We start from the raw sequence: 27296 nt of genomic DNA on the forward strand, positions 1-27296 counted from the left end.
ACATAATTTGCAATAATATCGCACGGCATAGCAGCAACAATGTTAGGGTGTATATGGCGCCTCACGCAATCCGCGAATAAACGGCAAGTCTGTAGCCCCAGCCTAATTACAAACATATCTCGCCGTCGCATCAGCAAACACGAATTTTGCTATTTTTTGCAATTTTATGAGCTATGTTTCTAAATATAAAAGTATGTTGCTACAAACATGAGGTAGATCAAAGAATTGAAGGGCTTCTGTAAAAGAGAATATGTGTCAGAGAAAAGAAAAACAATATAGAGCTAGGAATCCTTAGCGAAGATGGGCCAAATTACTTTTATATACCCAAATCTTATTATACCCATTTATTAATATACCCAAATCTTTGATTCATTGTGAATTTTCACTAAAGAAAGGCTTGTTTAAAAATATATCATCGTCATTCTAATTTTCTTTGATATAAATCATCATCATCAGCTCACTATACGTCCCCACCGAGGGGCTCGGAGCCTACCCTAAGTTAAGGGTGATTGGGCCATAGTCAACTACGCTGGCCAATTGCGGTTTGGTAGAATTCACACATGTACAGGTTGCATCACGATGATTTCCCTCACCGGTAAGAACGTCAGATATATGTACATATGTAAATCGGGAAAAGAAAAAACACATTGGAACATGGCGGGATTCGGAACCCAGGACCTGCAGATTGCAAGTCAAGTGCTAGACCCCTAAGCCACTAACGCTCCGCTAATATAAATAAAATGACAATATCATTTGCACAATTCTTTCGGCAATGGAAATGTTGTGCAAAAGTTGACGAGGCGATGTTACAAACGTTATGAAACAGAAATATAATCTTCAAACGATTACTTTACGGCCTTACATTAATATAACAATCTATAAAAACGCGGACGTTATTACGTAAGACATTATTAGAGATTTACGGAGATCATTACTGCCTCGATTGATACATCTCGAGGCAATTTACAAAGTTTTGAAATTACTTATCAAGAGTTTCTTTGATAAGTGTTCGTCTTGGCTGGTTAATTCAGGTCACGAAAAACTCCTCAACAATCTTTTAAAAGGCTCCTTTTCTCTTTATCTCTACACTTCTAATCTCACTGTAACATCTGTACTTCATATGCGACGAAAAATGTGTTACAATTTCTCTCTCTCTTTCTTTCTCTTAGGAATTTTATATCTAATCGTTTCAATAATGAGAAATCGATATTTTGAAATTTAAACAATGATATACATTCCTAATCCTTTAACATTTGCATTCCAATTTATACAACGTTGGTTATTGTAATATAAAACTTATTCGAAGGTTACACTTGAAATTCTAACCGCTAAAGTCATATGTAACATAGTTATAAAATTTTATGTTACAATCAGAAATACGTTACTTATTAATAATTTTTAAGATTTCTAAATAAATCAAGTTATTTACGTTATAAAAATATTGCAAGACACGAAACGGTACACCGGTAGACGTAGGCTTAGGAAGAGAGATGGATTTCGTAAAAGGTGACATGACTAAGGAGCTGACAACGGAGATCACGGTAGATAGATTTGAAGGATAGAAACCCAATACTAATACAGAATACACAATGATTGTTAGTTCTAATTCTTTGTCATACTTAAATGATAAAGAAAAAATATATTTCTTAAAAGTGCATTCATCAACAAATGACTAAGATAACATACAAATATTTAATATATCTATAATTAATCATTTAAATATTGTCATCCCTATCGTTTTCTTTGAAAAGACAGAGATAAGAATATGTTTTTGTACAAGCGTTTCAGCAAATACTCTATGTACTCTTACGAAAATAAAAATAAGAAGAAATAAAACTTAATCCCTTAACGAAAGCAAATATTTTTTTCTTTTATAAACGTCTCGTTTCGTAACGACTAACGACCTTGTTTTTTTAATAACGTAAAGCTTTCTCACCGGCTAAGACAAAAGGGAAATGCAAATTCAGGCGCTGCTAAGGTACCTTTTTTATTCGCAATTAGGCTGAGAGGACTCTTTTTCGTGAGGGCTTTTAAAATGAAGTGCAAAGTATTTTCAAGCTTATAAAATCTTTAGGGTGAACTCTGGGTGGGAAATTCTTTTAATAGTTTGATATTGACGTACGTGAACTTAATAATTTATACATTTATTTATAGTGTTTTAAAGTATAAATAAAATATGTAAATTTATTGAACTTTGATCATTGAATGAAATAGCAATTCTCCGTGTTACGTATATTGTATTACTGTTATATTTGTTTGACTTATGTGTGCATAACGGAATTATTTAATCTACTAGCTGTCGCCCGCGACTCCATCCGCGCGGAATAAAAAAAAAGTCATAATTATTAGCCTATTACTTCTTCCAGACTATGTTCTACATCTGTGCCACATTTCATCAAGATTTGTTGAGCTGTTCCGGAGATATCTTCTAAGAAACATCTATCCATTTAAACTTTTGAATTTACAATATTAGTAAGATAGAAAGATTAACAAATTAGAGCTATACAATGGATTAACTTTAAGGCAAGAATAAAAAATTTCAGTCCTATATTTTACAAATTTATTGTCCTTCAGACGGAAAGGTATCTTCGATAAATCGATCAAATTCCGGCCCCAGAATAAGGTTGAGTACAAGACAATCAATAACAGTCAACTTTCTATAGCTTAAAAACAAAGGACAAGGAAAAATTACAAAATTAAATAAAATTTAAAAAGAAAAAAAAAACACTAATTTTTAATTTAAAAAAAATTAACCGACAAACATTTAGGAGAAGAATACGAATAGAGTAACATCTAACTGGTAAAAATCTGTTCATTTGTTTAAGATACAGGGGGTCACAAATTAATGAATACAAATATAACATACATACAGGCGAAAAAATCTTAACCGTGACTCAATCAGGTAACAAAGTTTAGATCAAAATTATTCATTAAACAAAACATAAATCAAGAAATCGCTTTTTATCGTTGCATGCGATCATAAAGAGGCATTTGGGAAGCAGTTTATGCCGGCATTTGCTCTATCGCAATAACGTAACGGCGCCGGTTTTACGACTTCGTTATAAACGCTTTTACTGCGCACGGATTATCGAACGTTATTATAAAAACACAATCTAAAGTCAACCCCAACGAGAAAAAATATGTAAACATTAGAAAATAGAGAAAATACGACAAAAATCGTAGAAAAAAAACACCTTTGCTTAACCTTGGCAAAGAATACAAAATGTTGCATTTGGCAATTCACATATCAATACCTCTCAAGTGTTTGGAAAACCTTATTTCTAAAAATTCGTAGCAAAAGTTAGTAAACTTTTTTGTAAACCTTTAGTAGAACTTGATAAACTATTGCACAGTGTGCTAATTTTGTGACTAAAAAATCGCATACTTCGGCAACGAATGACAACGGTCATAATATTTTAAAATTACTTCCGTTTCGACTAGAAAAATATTTTTACAAAACATATTGCTATCGTGCTTACTCTCTTTGGAGAAAGTAAGCATTGTCATTGTTCAAGTGTTTAGGCACTTAGTTGGATTAAAAAAAGTTACATATTAAATAAGAAATATCCGTAGCGTGCATTTAAAAGGCTTTCATTGTGTAACATGTAATGTCAAGGTCTGAATCACATTTTATAGATGCGACCTTAAAACTATTCGTAACATTATCTTTTTTCTTAAATTTAGCCGAAACATATATATATGTTTTATTAAAGAAAATGAAAGGAATACAAATATGTTTCTGTACAGGTTTTTCAGCGATGTAAACAAACGCATGTATCGCTTTTAAAACTAGCTAACGACTCCGTCCGCGTCGTATTTAAAAACTTAATAAGTAGTCTATGAGTTCTTCCAGACTATGTTCTACATCTATGCCAAATTCCATCAAGATCCGCTCAGCCGTTCTAGAGATACCTTCTAACAAACATCCATCCATCTATCTCAACTTTCGCATTAATAATATTCGTTAGAAGTGAGATAAAGCTTCCGATAACAGAGTTAATAATAATAAAGTATTAACCTGATTGAAATGAAATTAAATAAAAGTGCATTATTATTTAGTTAACAATCGATTAAAACATCGATACACATCATCTGATTGTGTATCGATGTTTCAATCAATTTAAATAATCGATTGAAACATCGTAATCGATAGTTCAAATATAAATGTAAATATTTATAGCAATCTTTCAACAGCTATTAAAATCGATTATTGATAGTTCAAGCACATTAAACATACATTATCGTTGAATCAAACATAATAAATGCTGTAATGTTTATTAATAGCAATATAGATTTGTATCTTGTGACTCTGATATTAAGATTTCATCAAGATTTTAAAGTCAAAATATAGTTATTCATCATCATCATGAGCTCACTATACGTCCCCACCAAGGGGCTCGGAGCCTACCCTAAGTTAGAGGTGACTAGGCCATAGTCAACCACGCTGGCCAAGTGACTTGACTTCACACATATCTTAGAATTAATTCTCAGATATGTGCAGATATGTATAGTTATTGACACATAACATTTATATATATCGTAAAATAGCAGTAGTTAAATAAATTATGTGTAAGTAAAAATTGCAATTGCTTGTTTCAAAATATGCTTTCGTACTATTTGATGGGTAAAAAAACAGGTCGAGAGTGTTCATAACATCCATTAAGCTGTCAAACTATATCTGTATTTTATCACAATGAATTTGTTCGGTTTCAAATCTCACTATTAGTCATGTTATTTACGAAACATCAGATGAGCAAATATTTTTTTATAATTCCTTGTTTTAACATGAAGTAGAATTTATACTTATAATGTTTCGTGAGTTTCCTAAAGTTTGAGTTTCAAACTTATCCGCATACCAAAATACAAGCTTGTTCTTTCTTTTATAACAATTAAAAAAAATCTAACAGTATTTTATACAGATATTATAAGTGTACTTTATGGAGAACAGTTTACAGCTCACATGTAAATCAGATCAGTAAACAGGCTTACAGCTCCGCTAAATTAGTAACTACATAGTTATGATTTGCATTTCCAGCTGCAAACTGCTAGTCATCAGGCAGCTTGCGGCTCACATAGTTATTTAATTATTGAACTGCAGCACAAAGATTCAATTTTATAATACTATATACTACCGCAGAGCTGAGTTACATATGAGTAGTGACATCAATTGCAAGTTATTTATTGCCCTGACATGACATGAATTTTCTTTTTTCAGGTGGAATAACATCATTCTCACCTATGATCAACAATGCAGTACATGTCATAATGTATAGTTACTACTTGCTCTCGGCAGAAGGAAGCCCTTCAGTGAAAGCTTACTTGATTAAATACAAGAAATGGATCACCATCATGCAAATGGTATGTTTATGTTACAAAGAATCTGCACTTCAGATAAAGTAAGATTTGGTTAACAATATTGGTAATTAAATAATAGATTTTATATAATATATAGTTGGTAAATGAGTAAGCAGCGGCTTAAATAAGAAGCTGCATTGCCATTAATCAACAGAGAGGATGCACAGAAAAAGGATATTTTCTATTCAAATGCACCCACTCTTCTGGCAAATCCCCTTCTCACCCTTTTCTTTTAAGGAAAGGAGAACAAAATCAGGCCTTTGGCATATCTATTATCTAAAATGTTTCAAATAGACAATATATTTACAATTTTTAATGCGCTTTTGCAATGACATACCATAAATACTTTTTACTTAAATAACTGCCAAATAAAACAAAAAAATGCTGCGTGATCTGACAATTAATTTAAAAATTAATTTTATTTCAGGTTCAATTTACAATAATGTTAGTTTATAGTGCTCAAGTATTCCTGCCCAGTTGTCCTGCATCTCTTGGCGTTACTGTCATCTACTTTCCCAATGTTATATTTGTTTACTATATGTTTTATAATTTTTTCAAACACAATTACACAAAAAATAAGCAAAATGGTTGTAAGTAAATAAGATATCAATTTATTTTAACAAAAATACGTTGTTTTAATCCATGTTAGATTTTTCATAATATCTTCCAGTGGCTTTCGTAATGTTATAATAGTGAATAGAATAGATCCTATTATATTTGTAATTTTATTAAAAGATTTTGTAAAGATTGTACTATTGTGATGAGATGTGTATTCCTATTTATATAAAAACCTTTTAGAACCTACCAGAATCATAAAAAGAAAGTTAAATGTTCTCATATTTATTTACTAATAATTTGAATTTAGTTAGGATCGCATTGAGTATGTTTTAAAATTATCGCACCCTTAATTACATTGGATATTTAAACTTTGTCTTTTGTTCGATGATATGAAATAAATTATCATAAATTAAACAGATATAACCTAATAAATATTATTTACTTTTCGTGTTAAATTTAATCGGTGAAAATAACTTTCTGACGCTAAAACGACAAGAAACGTCACTTACCGTGTAATAAGACAGGAGCCCAGCATTCTCGTCCAAAACAAACCACCGGTACTGCCATCCTTTCATAACATTTGTCCATTTGCTCAATGAACCTTCCATCATGATTGTATAACTTAAAAACAATTATCAAAAAACATTAAAAAATAATTACAGCAAATATTAACTGCGGCAGCAACACAATGCCATAAATAATCCATATGTTTGACATTAGTGCAAATCTTTGCCTGTTGCTAAAATCAGATGATGTTGTCACATTTCAAACATATCAAAATATTTTGTAAAGTAAAACGAATTTTGTTTCTTCTTAATTTATTTACAGTCATATAAAAATATGTTTTATTTTTTAATAATAATCAGAATAGTCGAAAATAAAAGTCACGGTTGTTTTGTATTGTATTTTATTTTGTAGCGCCATCTAGTAGAGGAAACTTAAAAATGCGTTTTAGCAACAATTTCATTGATTATAGCTACACATGTTGCATTTTTATGAAGTTTGCTATAAAATATTTTTAGTCCCTATATTTTATGGTTACGTGATAACTCCGAAGGGATTTCGCTTTTGTAAACATTATGTATTGCTATGTATTACACTTTTATTATGCAAAGATCTGTATCATGGCTGTGGGTTTTAAATTTGTTTAATTCTTAACAAGGTTTTTCCCTCGACTTCGTCTGCGCAGTATTTAAAAAGTGAAACGTGTTTCATGTGTTCTTTCAGACTGTGTTCAACATCGAGATCCATGCAGCCATTCTGGAGATACCTTCTAACAAATATCCATCCATCAATCCTTACATACATCCAAACATTTGCATTTATAACATTAGTTAGACAGTGAAGAATTTATATTGACAGGAATGGTACAAAAAAAAACAAAATTAAAAAAAATATTTTATATTATACAACCCGATTATCACTTTCATACAAAACGTAACGACTATTTAACATCACGTCGTTTTAATTTAGCAACACTAACACTATACTATTTACAAACTTCAAATCAAACGGTTTTTATTCTCTTCTTAATGATCTGCCGAGCTTTGTTTTACTGTAGCCTGAGGATATTGATACTCTACTGTCTTCCTGGTCTAATCTTATACCTGATAAATCTACAAATAATGGCACGTTCTCTGAACCTTCAGCTATGGGATCTTTTTCTTTGTCGAAGTTTTCCGGCGTCCCTTCACCTTCGATGGCCAGTTTTTCAATGTCTTTACTCAATGAATTGTTTTCTGCTGCTTCGACGAAAGCGTTTGACAGTTCCCCGCTTAGTTTGCTAACGTTGCCCGATGATATGTCATACATAAATATTTCTTTGTCTTCAGCTGGTTCGTCGTTCCTGTAAAAGATAAAATATATTTAAAAATAGTTGGTGTACAGAATGAAAAGGGAAAATACAAATGAAATAGGTTACGAAATCTCGCTATCGCGTTTACTTAAACTTATTATTATTTTACTTAAAAGCTAATCAGTAGAGCTATACTTTTTGGAAGTTCAATAGAAGTTTTAGTTATAAATATTCATAAGTTTCACCAGATACTTACTCTGTAACAAGAAGAATAACAGACTGTTGATCTGTTGCTGTTTTCTTTTCAATATCGAGCCACTTGTTGAAGTTATCTGTTGTCGGTTTCTTTAGCAAATCATGCAAACTGTCACCGGCAATGAATTTGATTCCTTTCAAGCTGTTAGTTGTCGCTCGTTCCGCTCTGCTATGTTCATTATTTAATTCTTCTGTTTGCACTGGCGCTAATACAACAACTGATGTTATCTTTCTGCCTTTCAATATATCGGGTACAGGAAATTGATTACCTTTCACTTTTAAAGGCAAATATCTGTTATATTTCTTATCATTAAGAGCCACTGGATCTACTTGAGTAGCATCTTCCTTCACATAATCTTTTGCTATATTTTGACCTTCTGGTGTATTGGGATCGAATTGTACCACTTTCATTTCGACAGCTTGAGGTGAATCAGACGGTGGAGTGACGTATGTCGCCATATTTTCTGATGCAGCAATATCCTGATCATCTTCGTCAAAGTTTTCATCAATTCTTGATTCAATTTGATCACCGTTGGGTTTCACAACGACAGGATTGTGCTCGCTCGACGCAATTTGTTGGCCACCTCCAGCGCTGAAGAAGTTCGCTAATTGATCTGGGGGAAGAGATTCTAAAGGCGTTTCTCCCACTTTGTCGTAATCTAAGACGCTTATATCGGCATTATCTAAGATTCCGGAAGACAGTAATTGTTGACGGAGGTCATCCGGTACTTCATCTGGAAGTTCTATAGTTGGCTTCTTCTTTTTCTCTTCTTTTTTCGGCTCGGGAGTTGATGGTAAGGAATTCGCAGTTGAAGAAACATACTTTTGGGTCGTTGGCTTAATTTCAACAGTTCTCGAAGTTGATTGGTAGAAAGGAGCTTGGGTACTAGATACAAAAGACTGCTGTGCTCTTGATCTTTCTTGTTGATCAAAATTGTATTGATTATATTGATTTTGTTCATATTGTTGCTGTGTTTGTTGCTGTTGTTGTTGTTGTTGGTGTACTTGTTGATTATACAGTAGTTGTCCTTGTAGTCGTTGAATTTCTTCTTGTTGTTTACGAACATTTTGTGCTAATTGTTGCCTTACTTGTGCTTGCTCAGCGTCAAAGGCTTGCTGTTGCTGTTGTTGCTGCTTTTCTTGTTCTTCTTTATGTTTTTGTTCTTGTTGTTGTTGTTGTTGTTGGTGTTGTACTTGTTGCTGTTGTTGATAATACTGTTGTTGTGGAGTAATGGATGTTGGAGTGGGTTGATTATTGTTATTCAAGCCATTAAAGTTATTTCGAGAATCACTTCCATCGACTGTTATGTGTTGCTCATATTTAGATATGGAAGGTACGAGCTCACCGTCTTTTGGAACAAACTGACCAATGTTTTGTTGGTGGTCAAGATTTGATTGACTTTGGAAAATTGTTTGATGTCCCGAGGGAGGCCTCTCTGTTTGAGTTTGCGATTGTTGGTAATTATTTAACGGTTGCTGATGAAAACTGTGTTGACTGGGTGTTGGTGATGGTTGAGGGTGGAAGCTAAACAAAGGAGGAGATGATGGCTGAGGAAGGAATTGACTGTGGGGAATAGAGGATGAAGACGGAGAAATATGACTTGAAAATGAACTATGTTGTGTTGGTGATTGAAGAGTTGGTCTAGCTACTGGCTGAGCTCCTTGATGAAAACTGAATTGTTGATTTTGCTGAGACTGGAAAGGAACTCGATTATTATCAATATGAGGAGGAGACGGTTTTAAATTAAAGAAGGGCGGTCTACTAGGAGTAATAGAAAATGAAGGATTACTTAAACCAGAGTCGAAATGTTGAGATGGCCTTTGCTGGGTGGGTGGTTGTTGATTGTAAGGAATCAATTGAGGTCTACTTTCTGGGAAGTGCGCAGAAGAAGTACTTGGACTTGGCTTTGGATTAAAGGTTTGCGCTTGCCTACTCGGTAGCAGTTGAACTTTAGGTGGCTCTACTTGTTCCGTTGTAATGGTATGATAATTTTCTTGTAAATATTTCGGCTCATCGAAATATGTTTGTGGTTGTGCTTGCTGTTGATGGAAAGGTCTTTGAGGCCCAGAATGGAATGGTGTCCTTGTCGGACCACCGAAATGTGGTCTTGAAGCGAACGAGGGTGGGCTGCTTGGCCGAGCGTGAAAAGAAGGTTGATTGCTGGGCCTTGAAAAAGTCGTAGGGAAGACGGGACCGATAGGACCGGGAACAGTTGGAGCAACGTTGGCAAAGTGAGAACTAGGAGAAGCACTAGGAAAACCTGAATATGAACTTGCCGAAGGAGATGGAGCAAATGAACTTTGCCTGGTTGTGTGGGGCTGGGCCCTAAATGGCGCAACCGATGGCCCTTGCCGTGGCAATTGATAGTCATTAGATAAGAAACTTTGTTGGAACTGAACGCGACTTTGGGCATGTTGCGAAGCGGACCTGTAAGTTTGTGAAGAATGATCTGATAAAGGACTAGAGTGGGAGATAGATCGACTTCCGGAGTCATGGTACTGAGATTGCGGGGACCCGGAATGTTGATAGGTTTGTGCACTCGGATGGGCATTTGGTAAAGCAATTGCTGGCCTCGGAGCAGTTTCCTCGTGATGCTCGTGTGGTCCAGTTTCTTCGCGACTGCTGTAATGATGGTTTTCGTTACCAAAAGTTACCTTAACACTGCTATCACTATGATATACTTCGGATTCTGGTTTTATGATAGCTCTCAAAGTAGTCGTTTGTGTCGGTATGTACAAAGGTTCAGGAGTGACTGTTATATAATCATCATGACTATCATCTTCATCGTTCGAAGGCGGAGTGATGGCTGGGATAGGCTTTTCATAAACTACTTTATCGTCGGAGTGTGGGTCCTTGCTGTATTTAACGTAAAACACTTGAACGGGTTCCTTCTTCTTCTTCAGTATGGGCTGAGGTGGCGGTGCTGGCAGGGATTCATTGGACTCCTTGATGATGATTTCGATGATAGGTTCCGGTGCTTCTATATAATGAGGATGGGGCTCGTAGCTGTAGAGCGGAGCGGTTGGCAGCGCTCCGTAAGGCGGACCAAATGATCCCTCAGAGGATTGGTCGTGAATGTTAAGAATTTTCGGTTGTGCATGTATTTCGTTCTTGTTCCCAACTGCATCGTCTAGATTACTAAGGTTCGGGTCGTATAGCGGATCTTTTTGTGAGTATTGAACGACGGGTTCCATTTGCACCGCGTACGGCGGAAGCTTTCCTCTGGGTACATTTGAAATTCTTCTGTTACTTGAAGTTGAGCGGAAATGTGTAACTCTGGAGTGTGGGAGCACCAAAGAGTACTGTAGATTTTGAGGAGTTCGTATGTTTTCGAGTTGTCGTTTCGGTTTTGTTTTCGCTGTCGAGTTTTTGGCACAAGTCACGCTGAGCACAGCCAAGGCTGTAACCTGGAACAAGATATAACATAAAGTTAAAAATTGAGATATAGATTTTTGTAACTTTTAAATTAAAGACTGCAGGTCCTGGGTTCGAATCCCGCCATGTACCAATGCGTTTTTCGATTTCCGATTTACATATGTACATCTGTCCGACGTTCTTATGGTGAAGGAAAACATCGTGATGCAACCTGCACATATCTGAGACGAAATTCGAAGATACATATGTGTGAAGTCAACCAACCCTCACAGGGTCAGCGTGGTTGACTATGGCCTAGTCATCCCTAACTTAGTGTAGGCTCCGAGCCCCTCGGTGGAGACGTATAGTGAGCTGATGATGATGAACTTTAAAATTATTAAAAGCTTAAGAAGATTTTGTTGTAATTAAGTAAAAATAAGTAATGTTTTGAGACCCATGTCCAGTAAAAATGTATAACGTTTCCTTATAGGAATATTACATTTTAAAACATAATTCCTTTGTCGGCGAGTAGCAATGGGCGTGCGTAAGGGACGTCAGTATGGACGACCGTAATGTATCAGTCGACCTCGTACCGTCACATTTCGAGGAACACGTAACGAATACTGCAGGTGTGTTTAAGGAGAAAGTGATTTAATGTGGAAAGCTTTATTGTCGGTTAATGTTCATGCACTTTGGGGACATAAATGTTTGGTCCAAGTGATAAGTTCAGTCAACTTTTGAATAATTATTGTCTTGTAATTATGTAATTGATCTGTCAAATTTAAATCATAAAGAGGGAATTTACATTGTTTATTTTTAGAACAAAAAGCTGGTAATAAAATTGGATTTAATACGTCTAAGAATAAATACAACCCTAATTTAATAAAATCGTCTACATAAATAATACTTTGTTTATATTATAATATATTAAATTATCTATTAGTATATAAAAACTCAGTCTTTAAGTTGTAAAAACAAACAATTTTTAAATTGTATATGTTTGATGAAAGTATTTCGTTTTTACATAAAAAAAACGCTTTGAACTTCTCACTTAAATCGTCAATTTAAGGAAGTTTCTTTCGGGCGGGCCAGTCCGACTGCATTCCGATGAGACCAAAAGTAACACGACTTTTGAACGCTAGGAAGCATTTCTTTACCAATGCATTATCGATGCATCACAGATTATAAACACATATATCACAGAGAATAATAATTTTCTCTACTGTTTATAGCTTATTTTAATAGTTAAAATATTTATAATAATAATAATTGTCAATAAATATGGAAATATTAATATTTAGAAAATGTCCAAATGCTTATTTATACTAATACTAGCTGTCGTCTGCGACTCCGTCCGTGGGGAATTAAAAAACTTAATCAGTGTTCTTCCGGAGTGTGCTCTACATATATGCCAAATTTCAGCGAGATATATGCACCCGTTCTGGAGGTACCTTCTAAAAACATCTGTCCATAAAAACTTTCGCGTTTATTCTATTAGTTACATAAAGATTTTATTGTTTGCATTAAATAGGCTCGGAAACTACTTAACTAATTTATTTTTAATTAAACGTGAACGAAGTTGTGGGCAACTGCTAGTATTAAAACAAAAAATTTTAAATTTGAGAGACAAAATTATTCTACAATAGAAACTATGCACATTGCGTCACGCGAAACATCTCGTGAATGTTCAAATTCGAATTAGTGCATAATTTGCGAGATGCATTAAAATGGTTACGAAATCCGAATGGCCACTGAATAACCACTTTAATACTGTTATGAAACTGTCAAAAGTAAAAGTCATGTCTGCATTCGTTTTGGATAATCAACTGTGTGAATTTTAAGTAGGTTTTAACCTTATATTCATTGGTAGCTTGGTTAAGGTTTCTTCTAAACTTATGATGATAATATCATTTAAACGTTAATAAAATAACTAAACCTGACTGACTGTACGACACTTCGAGGAAAAATACGAGTACTAAACGAATTGTTTAAGATACAAGAAGACATTGAAAACATTGCTCACTGTACGATCCCACTGATGCGCTCGGAGCCTACTCTAAAGAGGTGACTAGACCATAGTCAATCACGCTAGCCCACTGCGGGTTGGTTGACTTCACACTACTTTTTCTGACACTTTGTAATGAAAGCGCGCCAGTTTAGCCACAGGATTCTAATTAATAATATCTAAAAAACATACATATATATTAAACTAACATTATAATTTATACTTTAAATAAAATAATTATTAAAGACGCTAATTAAAAAGCAAAAGTTCCAAGTTTATTTTCTCACAGCGTTATTTTTTAATTAAACAGAGAAATGAAATTTTCACTACATTATCTCAAGTCAGTTATCGAATAATGTGAGAATTTATACCGGTATTCTATTATGCTAAGATTATCTGTGATAATTTGCATGGAAGATTGAAACAATGATATTTTTGACAGCAATTTTCATACTCAAAAAGATACGAGTACGGGTACGAGTACGAGTACGGGTACGAGTACGTATCATAAAATATGTAAATAGTTTGAATGTAAAGCTTAACAAATAATTGGTTACAACTATTTATTTTTTAATTTAAACGAAGGGAATACAATTTAATAGATTATGTTTTGACCTTGACGCAACATTGACTTTGGTACTTTGCGCCATTTGGTATGATTAAAAAGAAATGTCAGATATTACTGACAGGATTAAAGACAAACACTAGAAATAAAACTTGAGACAAATTGAAAAATCTCTTCCCGTTTTTAAGTCTGTTATTTGCAAATTTTTTATATTTTTATTTAATAATAAATTGTACTTTGTATTAAAAAGGAATGTCATATTTTAATGATAAAACTATCATTAAACCGTGGATTTCTGAGACCAAAATCCCCGTTTTAATCTTATTGTTGTCTCTGTATTGTAAACAATAATGACAGAGTCTCAGCAACCCACGGTAAGTGATGTAACATTACAGTCACATTATTGAAAAGTGAAATTATTGTCACTAATATGTAAAATTATTCAACATTCTAAATGAATATTCAAATGATAAATATAGATTTGCCACTCAGTACATGATTTGATTTAATTCAGTTACGTAAATAAACTGATTTATACAAGCTGGTTTTACAAAACAACAATCATGCATCAACATCTATTAATATTATAATTACAATAATAATAGTATAATTAAGCATGGGTCCCGGAGGCATAATTTAGTCCTCTTTCCTTTCTCACCATTTTCCTTATAAAGTAGGATGAGAAGTGGAAGTGGACTTTCCGGATGAGAGGAAGCATGGAAAGGGAAAATATTTTCTTTCTGTGCATCCTCTCCTCCGTCGATTAAAGGTAGGCAACGCATATGCAATTGCGTATGTCTATGGGCAACGGTCACTTCGCTATTTCAGCGACTTCAGGTGGCCGCTCGCTCGTTTGCCATCTTATGATATTAAAAAAAAGCAGTAAAAATCTTTTTTATACGGAGAAGGTGGAAATGGTTTTTTACTAGTGTAATCTTACTGCCTAGTAACTCTACTAATATTGTAAACGCGAATAATTGGATGTATGGATGGTAGTTTGTTAAAAAGTATCTGCAGAACGGCTTAACAGATTTGGATGTAATTTGGTACAGACATAGTCCATAGTTTGGAAGAATACATAGGCTGCTAATTAAGATTTCTTTAATTCGTTTTTTCCCGACATAACACTTTGTAAATATCTGTTTGCAATTACCTTTATTTATTATTTATTTGGGTTGCAAATGATTGATTTAATTTGTCGAAATTTATTGAAAAATGTAACTGCTTTCTTACTAATTATTGCCGTATATTTTTAAATAGCTGTCAAAACATTAATAAGTAGCCTGTGCACTTCCAGATTATTCCATATCTGTGCCAAATTCAAGATTTGTTGAGCAGCTCCGAAGATACCATCTAACAAACATCCATCCATCGATCCAACTAAACATTCGCATTTATAATATTAGTAAGATATAAGATTTCAATAAAATATTAAATTAAAATATCTAAATTAAAAGTTCGAAGTGGTCAGGTCAACTGTTTCAAAAATTCTGACTATGTAATACGTAATATTTATTGCCGGAAGACAAAGAAAATAACTAAATATATATATCATGTTTCCTTCACGAGATGTATGTCACGGTTTAATTTACTTTTGAAAGTAAAAGCCTAAAGTAAAGTAAATAATCCAGCAAGGTCAAAAAATTTTGTAACGGCAATAACAAAGGATAGATTTTAATAACATGGTAAATAGGTTTGATTTCGAAAATAAGTTTTGATGGAAATTTTTTATCTACACATATAATAAAATTGGAGTGTCTGTATATAATATTGAAAAAACAAATGTCAAATTTCGTACATATTATGGATGATATATAAAATTAATTTTTTGGTCGGTTCGTCTGTGGGTCCGTCTGTATATCTCGGACTCTGTCGGTAGAGCTAATTCATGCATATATAGTCTTCTTTTTTTAATTAGGCGACTAGTTTTTAATATGACATAATACTATAATTATATTTTTATTACATTTAAAGCCACACCATTAAAAACACATCAATTAAAAAAAGTCACGCCAAAACAACACATCAAATTATGTAATACGTTACATAACACTGTGAGATTGAGGTAAACAGTACTACATAACCATGTAATGTAATGCTTGTTTTATTAGTTTTATTACGACGATTAACAACATTCATAATCACATCCCATCTACAAATGTTTATCATTAAGAGAACACGTTTGAATTTACATGCGTTCAAAATAACGTAATAATACAATAATATTTATTAATTCGTTTGAAAAAAGAAAGTTACATGATTAATGAGTAATTAAATTCATGCATATTTTTCGGACAGCTTACGTACCGGAACACGTAGTTATTTGTTGTAATTTAATGAATTATCTTATCAGATTAATCATTACTACTGCCTACTATCAAGGATTGCAACGATATCTAAATACGACCATTTATAAAATCGCGTGTTTCCACGGTCGATAAACATGTATAATAACATCTCTTTCTTTCCATAGAGAATTAGAGAGATGAAAAAATGCTTTCGGAAGTTTTCAACTTAGGGTTATAGAAATAAAAACTGTAAGGACGTCATATTTAAAGAGTATCCGGTATGGATTTCAGAGTTCAAAATCGCTGTTTAAAACACATTGTCATCTCTGTTTTGTCTAAGACGAAAGACAGGGATGACGATGTTTAAACAGAGATATTAGTGTCGGGAACCCACGGGTTTACCGGTTATGCCGCGGGCATGAATATACCGATAAGCGGAGCGGGGCGATTTATACAAAAGTAATCCGATCGTTTCATGCGTGTTAAGGAATTTTGCTCATACTTTTGATTATATTGTTCCGCTCCGCTCGTCGCTCCGCTCCGCTTGTCGCATGGTCGTGGCTTTAGTATTTAATTGCGTATGCTTGGTGTCACAAAGAACAGGTTAGAAGTGAATAGATATAATAAATAGTAGAAATTTAATTAATTGTACTAAGCTTGTATAGTTAGTGCATTGACACGCCTGTCAGGTGTCGGCTGCCGTCCGCCACACTTACTTTCATTGTATACTTTATTGTTACGCAGAACTATTGTTCACGCTTAACTATTAGAAACAGTTTTCCGGTTTTGTATAGGAGTAGAAATCTTTACTTGTATTTATCATATCTTACATCTTACTAATATTATAAATGCGAATGTTTAGATGGATTGATGGACGTTTGTTTGAAGGTATCTCCATAACGGCTGAATGGATCTCGATTAAATTTGGCATACATTTGTGTTAATCGAGTCGAGGGCTACGGCTAATTTATCTTAACATACCTAAGTAAAATTAATGTTTGTGTTTTTGGCCCGTTCCAAAACTATATTGGATAGATTTGTAGAAATTTTGGTCGTAACCCATTGAGTTGAAAAATTTTTTTTTTTCTTTAACCATGATATTTGATGTAAAAAGCTACGTTTGAATATTTTCATCCGCGTTGTAACTTTTTTGTAAGTAACTTTTTAAGTAATCATCGGAAATATCTGTCATGCAAATGATTACCTAAAAAGTAATGTGTACATTTGACTTCTACCCATTGTCATGACAATGTTTCTTGTCATGTTTATTGTCGATTGTTACTTTTCTTATATCGATTTGTTACACTTTCGATTAATTACTGACATTTACACTTATTTAATAATGATGACTGTCAGTTTTATTGATCTTTGGCAAATTAAAAAAAATCACATTCCTATTTCAAAAATGAAATGTTGAAATTGGAATAGATATTTATTTTTAAACATAGCAAATGGAATTCAGGTCGAATGTTTATAAAAGGAAAACACACTAACAACAGATATGTAAATTTTCACCATCTCATCGTATTGTTTTAGGATCAAGATCAACTTTCACCGAAACGTACTACTATTAGACGGCCTATACACTATAGTATTCTGTTCACGCACTTCCGTACTGTCGCTTGGCTCGCACTGGCTTACTGAATGCCTTATTGTCAACAATATTTACGATAAACAGTGAAATCTTACAAACAAATTAAATTATAAAATGTTTTTTTTGTTTTTTTTAATGATATATAGTAGGGTTACGTAAATATTTATTAAGAAATAAGGAGTAGGTCAGCGTCAGTTCTGATGTTTTCTGTTAATTTAACTATCTTCCGATTACTCTATGTCACCTTTATAAGTCCGGTTTATACCGGTTGCAATCACATTAGCCTACTAAACTTAACAGTGACGGAATATTAAGTTATAACTTAAGTAGACTAAGTGGATCTTTGCTTGATTAGAAAAACATTTATACTATATCTATTCTACATTCTATATTTAAAAAACATAATTATTCAAACAAAATATCAATTGTAGCTCATTTAGTAACAGACAAACAGCTTACGGTGGTAACTTAATTGTGGATGTATTTAGTACTTACATTACTAAGTACGTATACTAACTTATTAACTAAGAACTATCCCTTGTTTCAATAAAAATAAGTTACAATGTTGCTTTACCTTTCCTGGCGACATTACGCTTTCTCAAACATAAAGTCGTTGATGTCTTTTGTATGAACTTAGTGCACGGACTCACGTCACCAGGATGTATTTAAATACAGCTACGCCTCCGTATGAAATAAATAAAAGTAAATATGCAAGCTACCAAATTCGGCAACTCGTTTAAAATGTGTTGACTCAACAGATTTTTAGATTGTATGTAATTCACACGTGTATTATATTTCTATCTTAAAAGTTCCAGTTTTTTAGTTTTAAATAATTGATGATTTAAAATTATAGATAAAATTTATTGTAAATAAGATAAATAATAAGATTCTCAACATCACAAGTTATGAGTGTCATATTATTTTCTCAGAAATACGTTAGAATGATTACTTGTCAGTTATATGTAATTACGACACAAAGGTTATGTGGAAAGTTAGAGATATTCCGAGTACATCAGATAGAAAGCCTCCCTTCATCACGACGCGAGTGCAATATGACGACGCATGCACTTGCACCGAGATCATTGGAATGTAGAGCTTTTTCTGATCGATATGAAAACCAACCATTAAATTACGATTATATAGTATCATGAACGTTCGCAATTTTCTTGCGATTTCACACGTATTATAATAATAATACCAAGAATATTATTGTTTGAGCTAAAATCTTATATAATACGATAATTTTAAATACGCACGATAACAAAGGATTGTATAACTTAACAAAGACCTCTTTACTTTTGTTACTTAATAGATATGGCGCGACCGCGGTCGGCGGACTGGTCCGGGAATGTAGAAAGCCGAATGGAAGCCGCGCAACGTAAACGTATTGGGTGCGTTTGGAAGGCGCAACCGCCCGCACCTATACCCTGTACGAAGTGCTGGATGATTTTCACCCGACTGTCAGAATAGTATGACCAACTATATGCCTTAAAGCATTACATTGTTCAGTATTTTTTTTTTACATTTATTAATTTTCTTTGTCATTTCTATGGGTATTGTCTGAAAGTAATAGTTTGGCATAAAGAGAAATTGTTGTTATTCTATAGAGGTGTTATATTTAATCAGATAATAATTTATTCAAGGCACGCCCGGTGAATTGCGAGAACAGGATATCGCATTAAAGTATTAGGTTTCTAACAAGATCGGACGTCGGGCGATCGAATCAGATTCAGTAATTTCACTGCGTGTTCTCATCGCTAATGTGGGAATGCCGTCGTACAAAGCCCGCGAGCTATGTCGAATCAATTATAATAATCAAGATAGAAATAAAACTAATTAATACGTAATTAAGATACAAGATTAATTATTTGCCCGCTGTAAAAATATACATCAAAATTACTCCAATTAAAAAAAGTAATACCAAACCTAGTATTACTTATCATCTGACATTATGACGCACATTCATCATCATGAATCTATATACAATTTAAAAAACATAACAAGTAGTATATGTTCTCTTCCAGACTATGTTCTTTACTTGTACCAAATTTTAACAAGATCCGTTTAGCCGTTCCGGAGAAATTTACAAACAAACATCCATCCTTCTATATAGACATTTGTAATATTAGTGCGATTAGTAAGAAGTAAGATTCTATATGAATCCAATGGGATTTTTAATAGCAGTAATATTATTTAATGTTTATAGCTTCGATCAATTTAACTTGAAGTTTTAACGGACTTATCTATATTTATGGAACTTTCTAGTCTCATAAAGTGAACACTTACCGTCTTATCACAAACTTAAGGGTCATACATTTATATTAATATATCATGTCTCTACTTTCTCTTAATTAAAGGTCCAATGTCATGAAAAATGTTTTATGCCAGTTCGTTAATCTTAATATATTATTTTAAATTTATAATCTTTTTAAATAATCAGATTAGAATGTGGAATTTGAAAATCGAATTACGTAATGGACGTTTAAAGTAATGTCTGACGTCATTAAATGGAGATATAGCAGCGGGATTCTATTGCCGTAATGTTTATATTAATTCATATTGTCATCTCTTTCACTCTCTTTGACAAAACAGAAACAACAATATACATGAATGTAAAAGTCAAATTCTCGGGAATTAAAGAGGTTTTATATATTTTCTTCTATATGAATTTATACAGGATTTTACCTACTTTAAAAAATAACGTAAAATTACTTTATAAAGTACTCAGTTTAACAAAATTCACCTTAACTTGATTATAAGTTGACTTGAAGCAAATCAGTATATGACAAAAAATGAGGCACAACGAAAGCGAATCTTTCGTCTGAAGATGATGTAAAAAAAAGTAAAAGTATATACGCCCATATTGACACGTAATACGTAAGCCTTAGGGTTCAAAATACCTCTTAAATTATTAACTTATGGTTACGTCGTATGTGTCAAATACTTTTACCAAACCGTTTAGACTTTCTAGGAAGGTCGTATGGTGTAATGGCATGGAGTCGTTATTAAACTATAAATTATTTAATTTATTTTAAATACAACATTTATTATTATTAAATAAATGAAAGGGACTTATGTAACTAATTTACACATATTTTTTATTTTATCGATAAGTTATTAAATAAATTCGTAATGTTTACTTTTAGTTTTAAATATAATTTATTATTGCTTCTAGTTGCTTATCCATTTAGCTGAAAAACAAAATAAAAATATAAATTATATTACTTCAATCCAGTAAGGTTTCATAACTAAGGAAACTACAATACTATGATAAATCATAAAATCAAAATTATAAATAAATGTAATAATTAATTTTTAAATAAATATTTTATAATAACAACTCCATGCCTTTAAGTTACGACTCTCCAAATCTCACAACGATGTGTTAAATAAAATTGAAGATTGAATTGTTCACACTTCAATACGGCCGTTGATTTGAAATGTAATTAGCATTGTTATATCATGTATTGTGTAATAAAATAATTGAGAAACACGTAAAAAACATGTGCGAATCTGGATTGAGAAAAACTTAAATTTAAAACACCACAAATAACTCTTTTTGTCAAAAAAGCGACAAATGAACAATCAAAAACGAGTTGGACAAATTATATGATAGTCTGTGGAATTTTAACACACTTTTGTAAATTTAAAATGTTTAGTGAATAATTAATAGTGCCTCGGTATTTTTTTTAAATTATATTTTATGGAAATTGGAAATATTTAAGTACGAATTACTAATAAAATGATGAAATATGAATAATGTTTTTCGATCTTACCGATAGAAAAAGTTAAGTTTATGTTTAAGTTAATTATCAACAAAACACGAATAAAATGACATTTTCTAAAAATGATTCCTAGCTAGATCGATTTATCGCCCCCGAAACCCCTATATACTAAATTTTATGAAAATCGTTGGAGCCGATTCCGAGATTCCAATTATATATATTTATATATATATATATATATAAATAAATATATATAATTAAAGATATAAGATTTTTGTGAAACAAATTGGGCAATAATAGAGTTGTCTTACAACGTTTTGCTTCTAAGATCACACGGAATCTGTGATAATAACAGTACTAAACAACTATTTTGACTCTCTATAAGTCGCAACAATGCATTATCAACTGCTGTGACATCTAGGTAATATTGCTGTTAAACGATAAGCTTAGTTTTTATTTCATTCTATCTAACGTAATACGCGAGTTTACTGGGGCGTCAAAGTCAAGGCTTTAACGCGGTCGACCGTGCGATAACTTTGCCTGTAGGCTAGTTTAAAAATGAATCAATGACTTGGATGCTTCTACTAATCTTAAACATAAACCGTATCGCGGATATAACTTTTGAAAGGGAACCCTTGTTCTACTATTTCGTTTAAATATATCTTTTATCATCGGTTTCTGAGACCGTTATTCTCGTATAAAAATATCATTCCTGTCATAATTTTTGACAAAACAAAGATAATAATATGTTTTAAACGTGATTTTGGTCTTGGCAACCAACGATAAATCGTACAAATGAACAGAAATTTGTAAGTCTTTATGTATAGAAACATCTCGAAAAAATTAAAATCCTTTACTTATATTGTATCGAATCGTTAAAGGAATTTGCTACATCCATGTGGGTGGTCCTTTATATCAATAGACTTGATGCCGGATGTCACGTTCCGACGAATTTACGAACGGTTTGTACGATTAAGCGTTGCTTTGTCAAATCAACGACCTCCTGAACCTAAGTTGATTAAACTCTATTGTATAATGTTTTCAATTTAAATTTCCTAAAAAGAATACGGATTTCTTAAAGAAAATTACCTTTTTACTAAGAGATAGTAATTTGGTCGTAACAAATATTCATTTATCGACCTTTCTCACACATAAAATTGACAGAAAAGCTTTACATTTTATAAAAATAACTCGCACGAAAACGGTAAAAATACAATTGTAGAAATAACATCTTCGTATTATCAATCTTTTTTATCTTGAAACTATTTGAAAAAAGAACGTGTTTACAGATTAAAAATCGGCAGAAGAATATACTTTTTTTTCTGTGCCAATACCTGGGTATGGAAGGGGGGACTTAACAGTGACAGGTGCGTGACTCGATTGATAAAGATTGTGCCACTTTTTTTTACACTCATTGAATACTATTGTATCAAATATAAAGAAAGTTTTATTGCGTTATTTTGGTGAACGAGGTTCCAACAGCTTTTCTTAAACAGTTCCTTAGTGTTTCCCATACTAAAGATACACTAAGGTATGCTCTTAGCTACCATTAAATAAGTTTGAGGGCCCCTTAATCCTATCGATATGCCTTGTTTATATTAAAAGGTTTCAAGCGAGCAAGCAGACAGAATTCGCCGAAAAAGCGAAGCTAACGCTGACCATAGGCATCCGCAATTACAGCGTGCCTACCTTTAACTATAGAAAAAGAATATATCCCCTTCCTATGCGTCTACTGATTCATCAAATTCACTTCTCTTTCCTATCGGTAGGAAGGGCAAGAGGACTATAATATGGACTTCGGCTAGCACACTCATCAGACGAAAGGCAGAGTTACTTCCTCTCTTTGCCAGTCTTCTGTGTGGTCTTTGTTTGACACTGGTGAAGTCGGCCCATTCGTGCAACATATGTTTTTGTTGCTGGCATGTACCATTGTTAAAAGACCTTCTGGAATTTGCAAAATAATGTAACATAACTACAGATGAAAAATTGCTTTATTGCAAATTATAAAAGATTGTTATTGCATATAACAATAAAGTTATATAACGGCTAATGTATTTTGCAAAGTATATAATATCTGACCCCTCTCATCTCTTATTTATGATTACGTAGATTTCGCCTCGGCTGAGCCCAGTTACGACACGTACAGACCTACTATTTATTATTTATGTAAACGGCAACATTAAATTTACATTTCGGTACGTCTGTTGCATAAAGAGGTAAAAGCCGGAAGGAGGTTGAACATATTTTTTTTCGTCATGAACACGTTCACAGGCTCGTGGAGATAAATTTGCTATTGTCTTATTTTTTGTGTGTCTCAGAATGTTACAGAGAAAATGAATGCGATAGTAAATGATTTAGTAAAAAGGAAGCAAAATAATGCAGCAAACAATTTTATAAGTTATAATATTTTAATAGTGGTAGAGCCCGCTTTAACATTTTCGCACGAATTGTCCCGGCTCGCCCGGTGAAATACCACGACCACACAGAAGACAGGCGTCAAGTGGAAGCAATTCCGCGTTTCGTCTGATAAGTGTGCGTCCCGTAGGTCTAATTTAGTACTCTTTTTCTTCCTACCCTTTTTCTTATAAGGAAAGGATGGGAAGTGGAAGTGGACTTACCGGATGAGAGGATGCATGGAAAAGTTTTCTTTCTGTGCATCCTCTCCTCCGTCGATTAAAGGTAGGCAACGCATATACAATTGCGTGTGTCAATGGGCAACGGTCACTTCGCTATTACAGCGATTTCAGGTGGTCGCTCACTCGTTTGCCACCTTATGATATAAAAAAATCAGCTTAATAAGGTTGCAAATTCTTGTAATGTTGTAGTATTTGTAAAGATATTAATAAGCTACGTTTGCATGCATAAAACATGACCGACTTATATATAATATATAAATAATTCCTATGAGACTCCGTGGATCAAATGACATTACATTTAAAATCTGTCAATGCATTTAAGTTTAGGCGATCACAGTGAAACGGACAGACATACAAACCCACATACATACTTATTTACGTATCTACAATATATTCACAGTTAGGCAAAAATTACAAAACCATCGCAACCTTTCATCCAATAAACATAATTATAAATCCCTTAAAACCATGTGCTTGGATTTTTTTAATACGGATGCTCGATAAGAGAAAACTGACCGCTTGACAAGAGTCTTGTTGAGTCAAGTTCCGGTCGCAAATTTCACATCGCGTCGGCACCGTGCCGTCACCGTATCGTCACCGTACCGGCTGACATACTTCGTCCAAATTTTTACTTATTTACGCAACATTGAAAGGTCTACGAAAATGAATTTGTCACCTGTACGATAATTTGGTGCTTTATATATTCGTTACATAGCACACATAATACTCATAAAAAATTACAGGTTAATGTTTAAGTTAATAAAATAATTAAGTATTTACCTAAATTTAATTTTACAGAGTAAACTTAACCTATTCATTTTTGGATAATCATAAACAAATTATTTTAAAGTCTTCCAAAAGAAGCCCACAAAAATAAAGAATACACCAAATTAGCAATATTTAATTTGTTCCATCCTATATAGCCTGTAACTTTAAGATTCCGAGATAATTTTCTAATTAAAATGTGAAAGATTTTACAAACATTTCATTCATAAATTTTTGAAAGTTAATTTGCATTTTAACTATTCTACAAAACAACTAACTTTTAAATTTTATTAGTGGTACGTAAATTTTTGATTGAAGTTACTGTCGACAAATAAATTAATGAAGATTTTGTGCAAAATGATACCAGAGCAATCGTAAAAATAAAGCCCTCATCCGATGAATCGAAGATCACTCGACTTTCACTAAAGAAAGTGGACTCGTCCGTTCAAAGCCGCACCAAAATACAGAACTCGTTAGAGCACAGCACAGATAAAAAAACAAACTTCAAACTCACCCAAAAGATTAGCCTCATTGTATCCGAACACTGCACAGGATTTGAATTAAAAAAAAATGAACCACAAAGCACAGGCGCGAGCGAGCGCGCGTTCCTCACAACTGAGGCAAAGGCTCCGTCGATTCAGCCTCCCCGCCAAAGAAAGTCACCAACCTTCACATTAGTCGATTATGTAAAGTCAAAAAAAAGACACAAGTGCATTATGACCGTACCAATGAGAGAATGTTTGAAAGTATTTTTTTTAAATAAAAGAAATAGGATAAGGTCGTTTGGCTAAACTTATAGTGGGGATGATATAAATTTTACTCATCCTATGAGTCAAATTTATCTATTTGTACTAAGATTTAGGGTAAGGTAATTGCGTAATTTTACGTTAAGAATTTATGGACAGTTTTTCATTTGTTTAATTGAGCTAAAATCGTATAAAATCTTTCGAGTTTAGAATAAAAAGAGTAAGGTCATATATGTGTCATAACCTGTATGTAAATAAATCGTGAGAATAATTAAACGTTTTTAATTAATCTTTAACATTTCGCTAGCTTTTGTAACTGCGAGGTCAATTGACCCATGTAAAGCTCTTGACAACACACTTATATCTAAAAGTAAAATTTCGAAGTCGGCCTCCAATTTTATTAGTGCAATATTTATTTTACTTAGTTCAAATGAGACAATGACTTCGCGTCGACGAAGCAATAATTTTTTCCCGATTTACGCAGAAAAAATATTTTTATATTGTTCTATTTTTTGACAGATTGAGAATTAATTTTTCATTGGAAAAATAGCGTTCAACCCAAATTGGTTTGGGTTAAATTGAACTCAGATTACAAGCTAATCTTTCCATTGCTAAAAAAGCTTTCTATTGGCGAAAATTTTTTATGATCAGTTCAGTTGTTTTTATGTTAATTTGAAAAAAAAAACAGTAAATATGAGTGTGCTATTTAGTAAACAACAACAATTAACCTTTAAGAACTTAATTACTAAATTACTTCGTCTCGTACTTTTAACAAGTTAGTTTTAGCAAGCAATTTATTCCAATAGTCAACTTATAAAATTTAAAATGGATAAATAGATACATCTAATTATTAATTTGAATCGGATATCTTAAAAGATTTTGCAATATCATTTCCGATAAATTAAGAAGCAAACTATCTAGTGAGTTATAAAAATTATGTCAAGGATCAACAGAGAGATCGTTTCGAAACAGATCTCAAATGATAGAAGCCTAATGCGGTCTTAAACAAAATCGCTTAATTGTATAAGACGTAATGTAGGGTGACCAAGCTAGTACAAAGGTATACAAAATATTTTACAATCATTATTTTGCGTACAATAGTATTATACTATTTTAAAGTTTATAAAGATGAGGATACTACCAAACCTATAGTCGGAGAGACACATTAAAGAAAGAAAAAGAAAATTATTTTGATGACTTATAAGTACATTTCTGAACACAACACCCTGTACAACAATAATCCATGATTTGTTAGTAAGATATTATAGAACTTTGATCTTCTAATCAGTGTTTTCATACAAAAATAATATATTTGCTCTTTTACTGCAAAAAAAAAAAACTTTAAATAATCCCCATAAATAACAAAAGACACTATTAACAACTAAATGTCATACGTAAACAGATATTCAACAAATAATTTTAATATTATGATCATGGTCACCCTTAACAATACTTTGCAAACAATCAATTTTGTGCAGAGAAGTAACGAGATTGTCCTTACTCCACATAATATTGCTTGATGTCTGTAATTCACAAAACAATGAAGTGCTCTACCGTGTCGAAATACACATATAATTTAAAGATAGATTTAATTCGCCACAGCCGTATTGATGTCATTTTATTATTATTCAAGCACGTATTGTTAATTTATATT

General features: G+C 32.8%; 2 protein-coding genes across 2 annotated transcripts in view; both read right to left on the reverse strand.

Moving 5' to 3' along the window:
- The window catches only part of LOC106114398 (oxysterol-binding protein-related protein 9), a 38998-nt gene extending 32379 nt beyond the window's left edge, over positions 1 to 6619 (reverse strand). The window contains exon 1 of the mRNA XM_013307589.1: positions 6423 to 6619. Coding sequence (XP_013163043.1) covers positions 6423 to 6524 — 102 coding nt within the window. The 5' untranslated portion in view covers positions 6525 to 6619. The remainder of the gene's footprint in view (positions 1 to 6422) is intronic.
- A 679-nt stretch (positions 6620 to 7298) lies between these two features.
- Positions 7299 to 25539, reverse strand: LOC106114429 (uncharacterized). The gene is made up of 3 exons (XM_013307645.1): positions 25411 to 25539; positions 7965 to 11371; positions 7299 to 7759 (listed from the first exon to the last, which is right to left on the reverse strand). The coding sequence occupies exons 1-3, from the start codon at positions 25426 to 25428 to the stop codon at positions 7432 to 7434; spliced, it is 3753 nt and encodes a 1250-aa protein (XP_013163099.1). The 5' UTR covers positions 25429 to 25539; the 3' UTR covers positions 7299 to 7431.
- Between the last annotated feature and the right edge of the window lie 1757 nt (positions 25540 to 27296).

Source organism: Papilio xuthus, unplaced genomic scaffold (genome assembly GCF_000836235.2).
Source record: "Papilio xuthus unplaced genomic scaffold, Pxut_1.1 DF828142.1, whole genome shotgun sequence".
Lineage (NCBI taxonomy): Eukaryota > Metazoa > Arthropoda > Insecta > Lepidoptera > Papilionidae > Papilio > Papilio xuthus.

Coding starts and splice junctions, on each gene's coding strand:
- LOC106114429 (XM_013307645.1), bottom strand. Junction 7,760..7,964: donor GTTATTCTTCTTGTTACAGA/GTAAGTATCTGG, acceptor TATCTTTTACAG/GAACGACGAACCAGCTGAAG.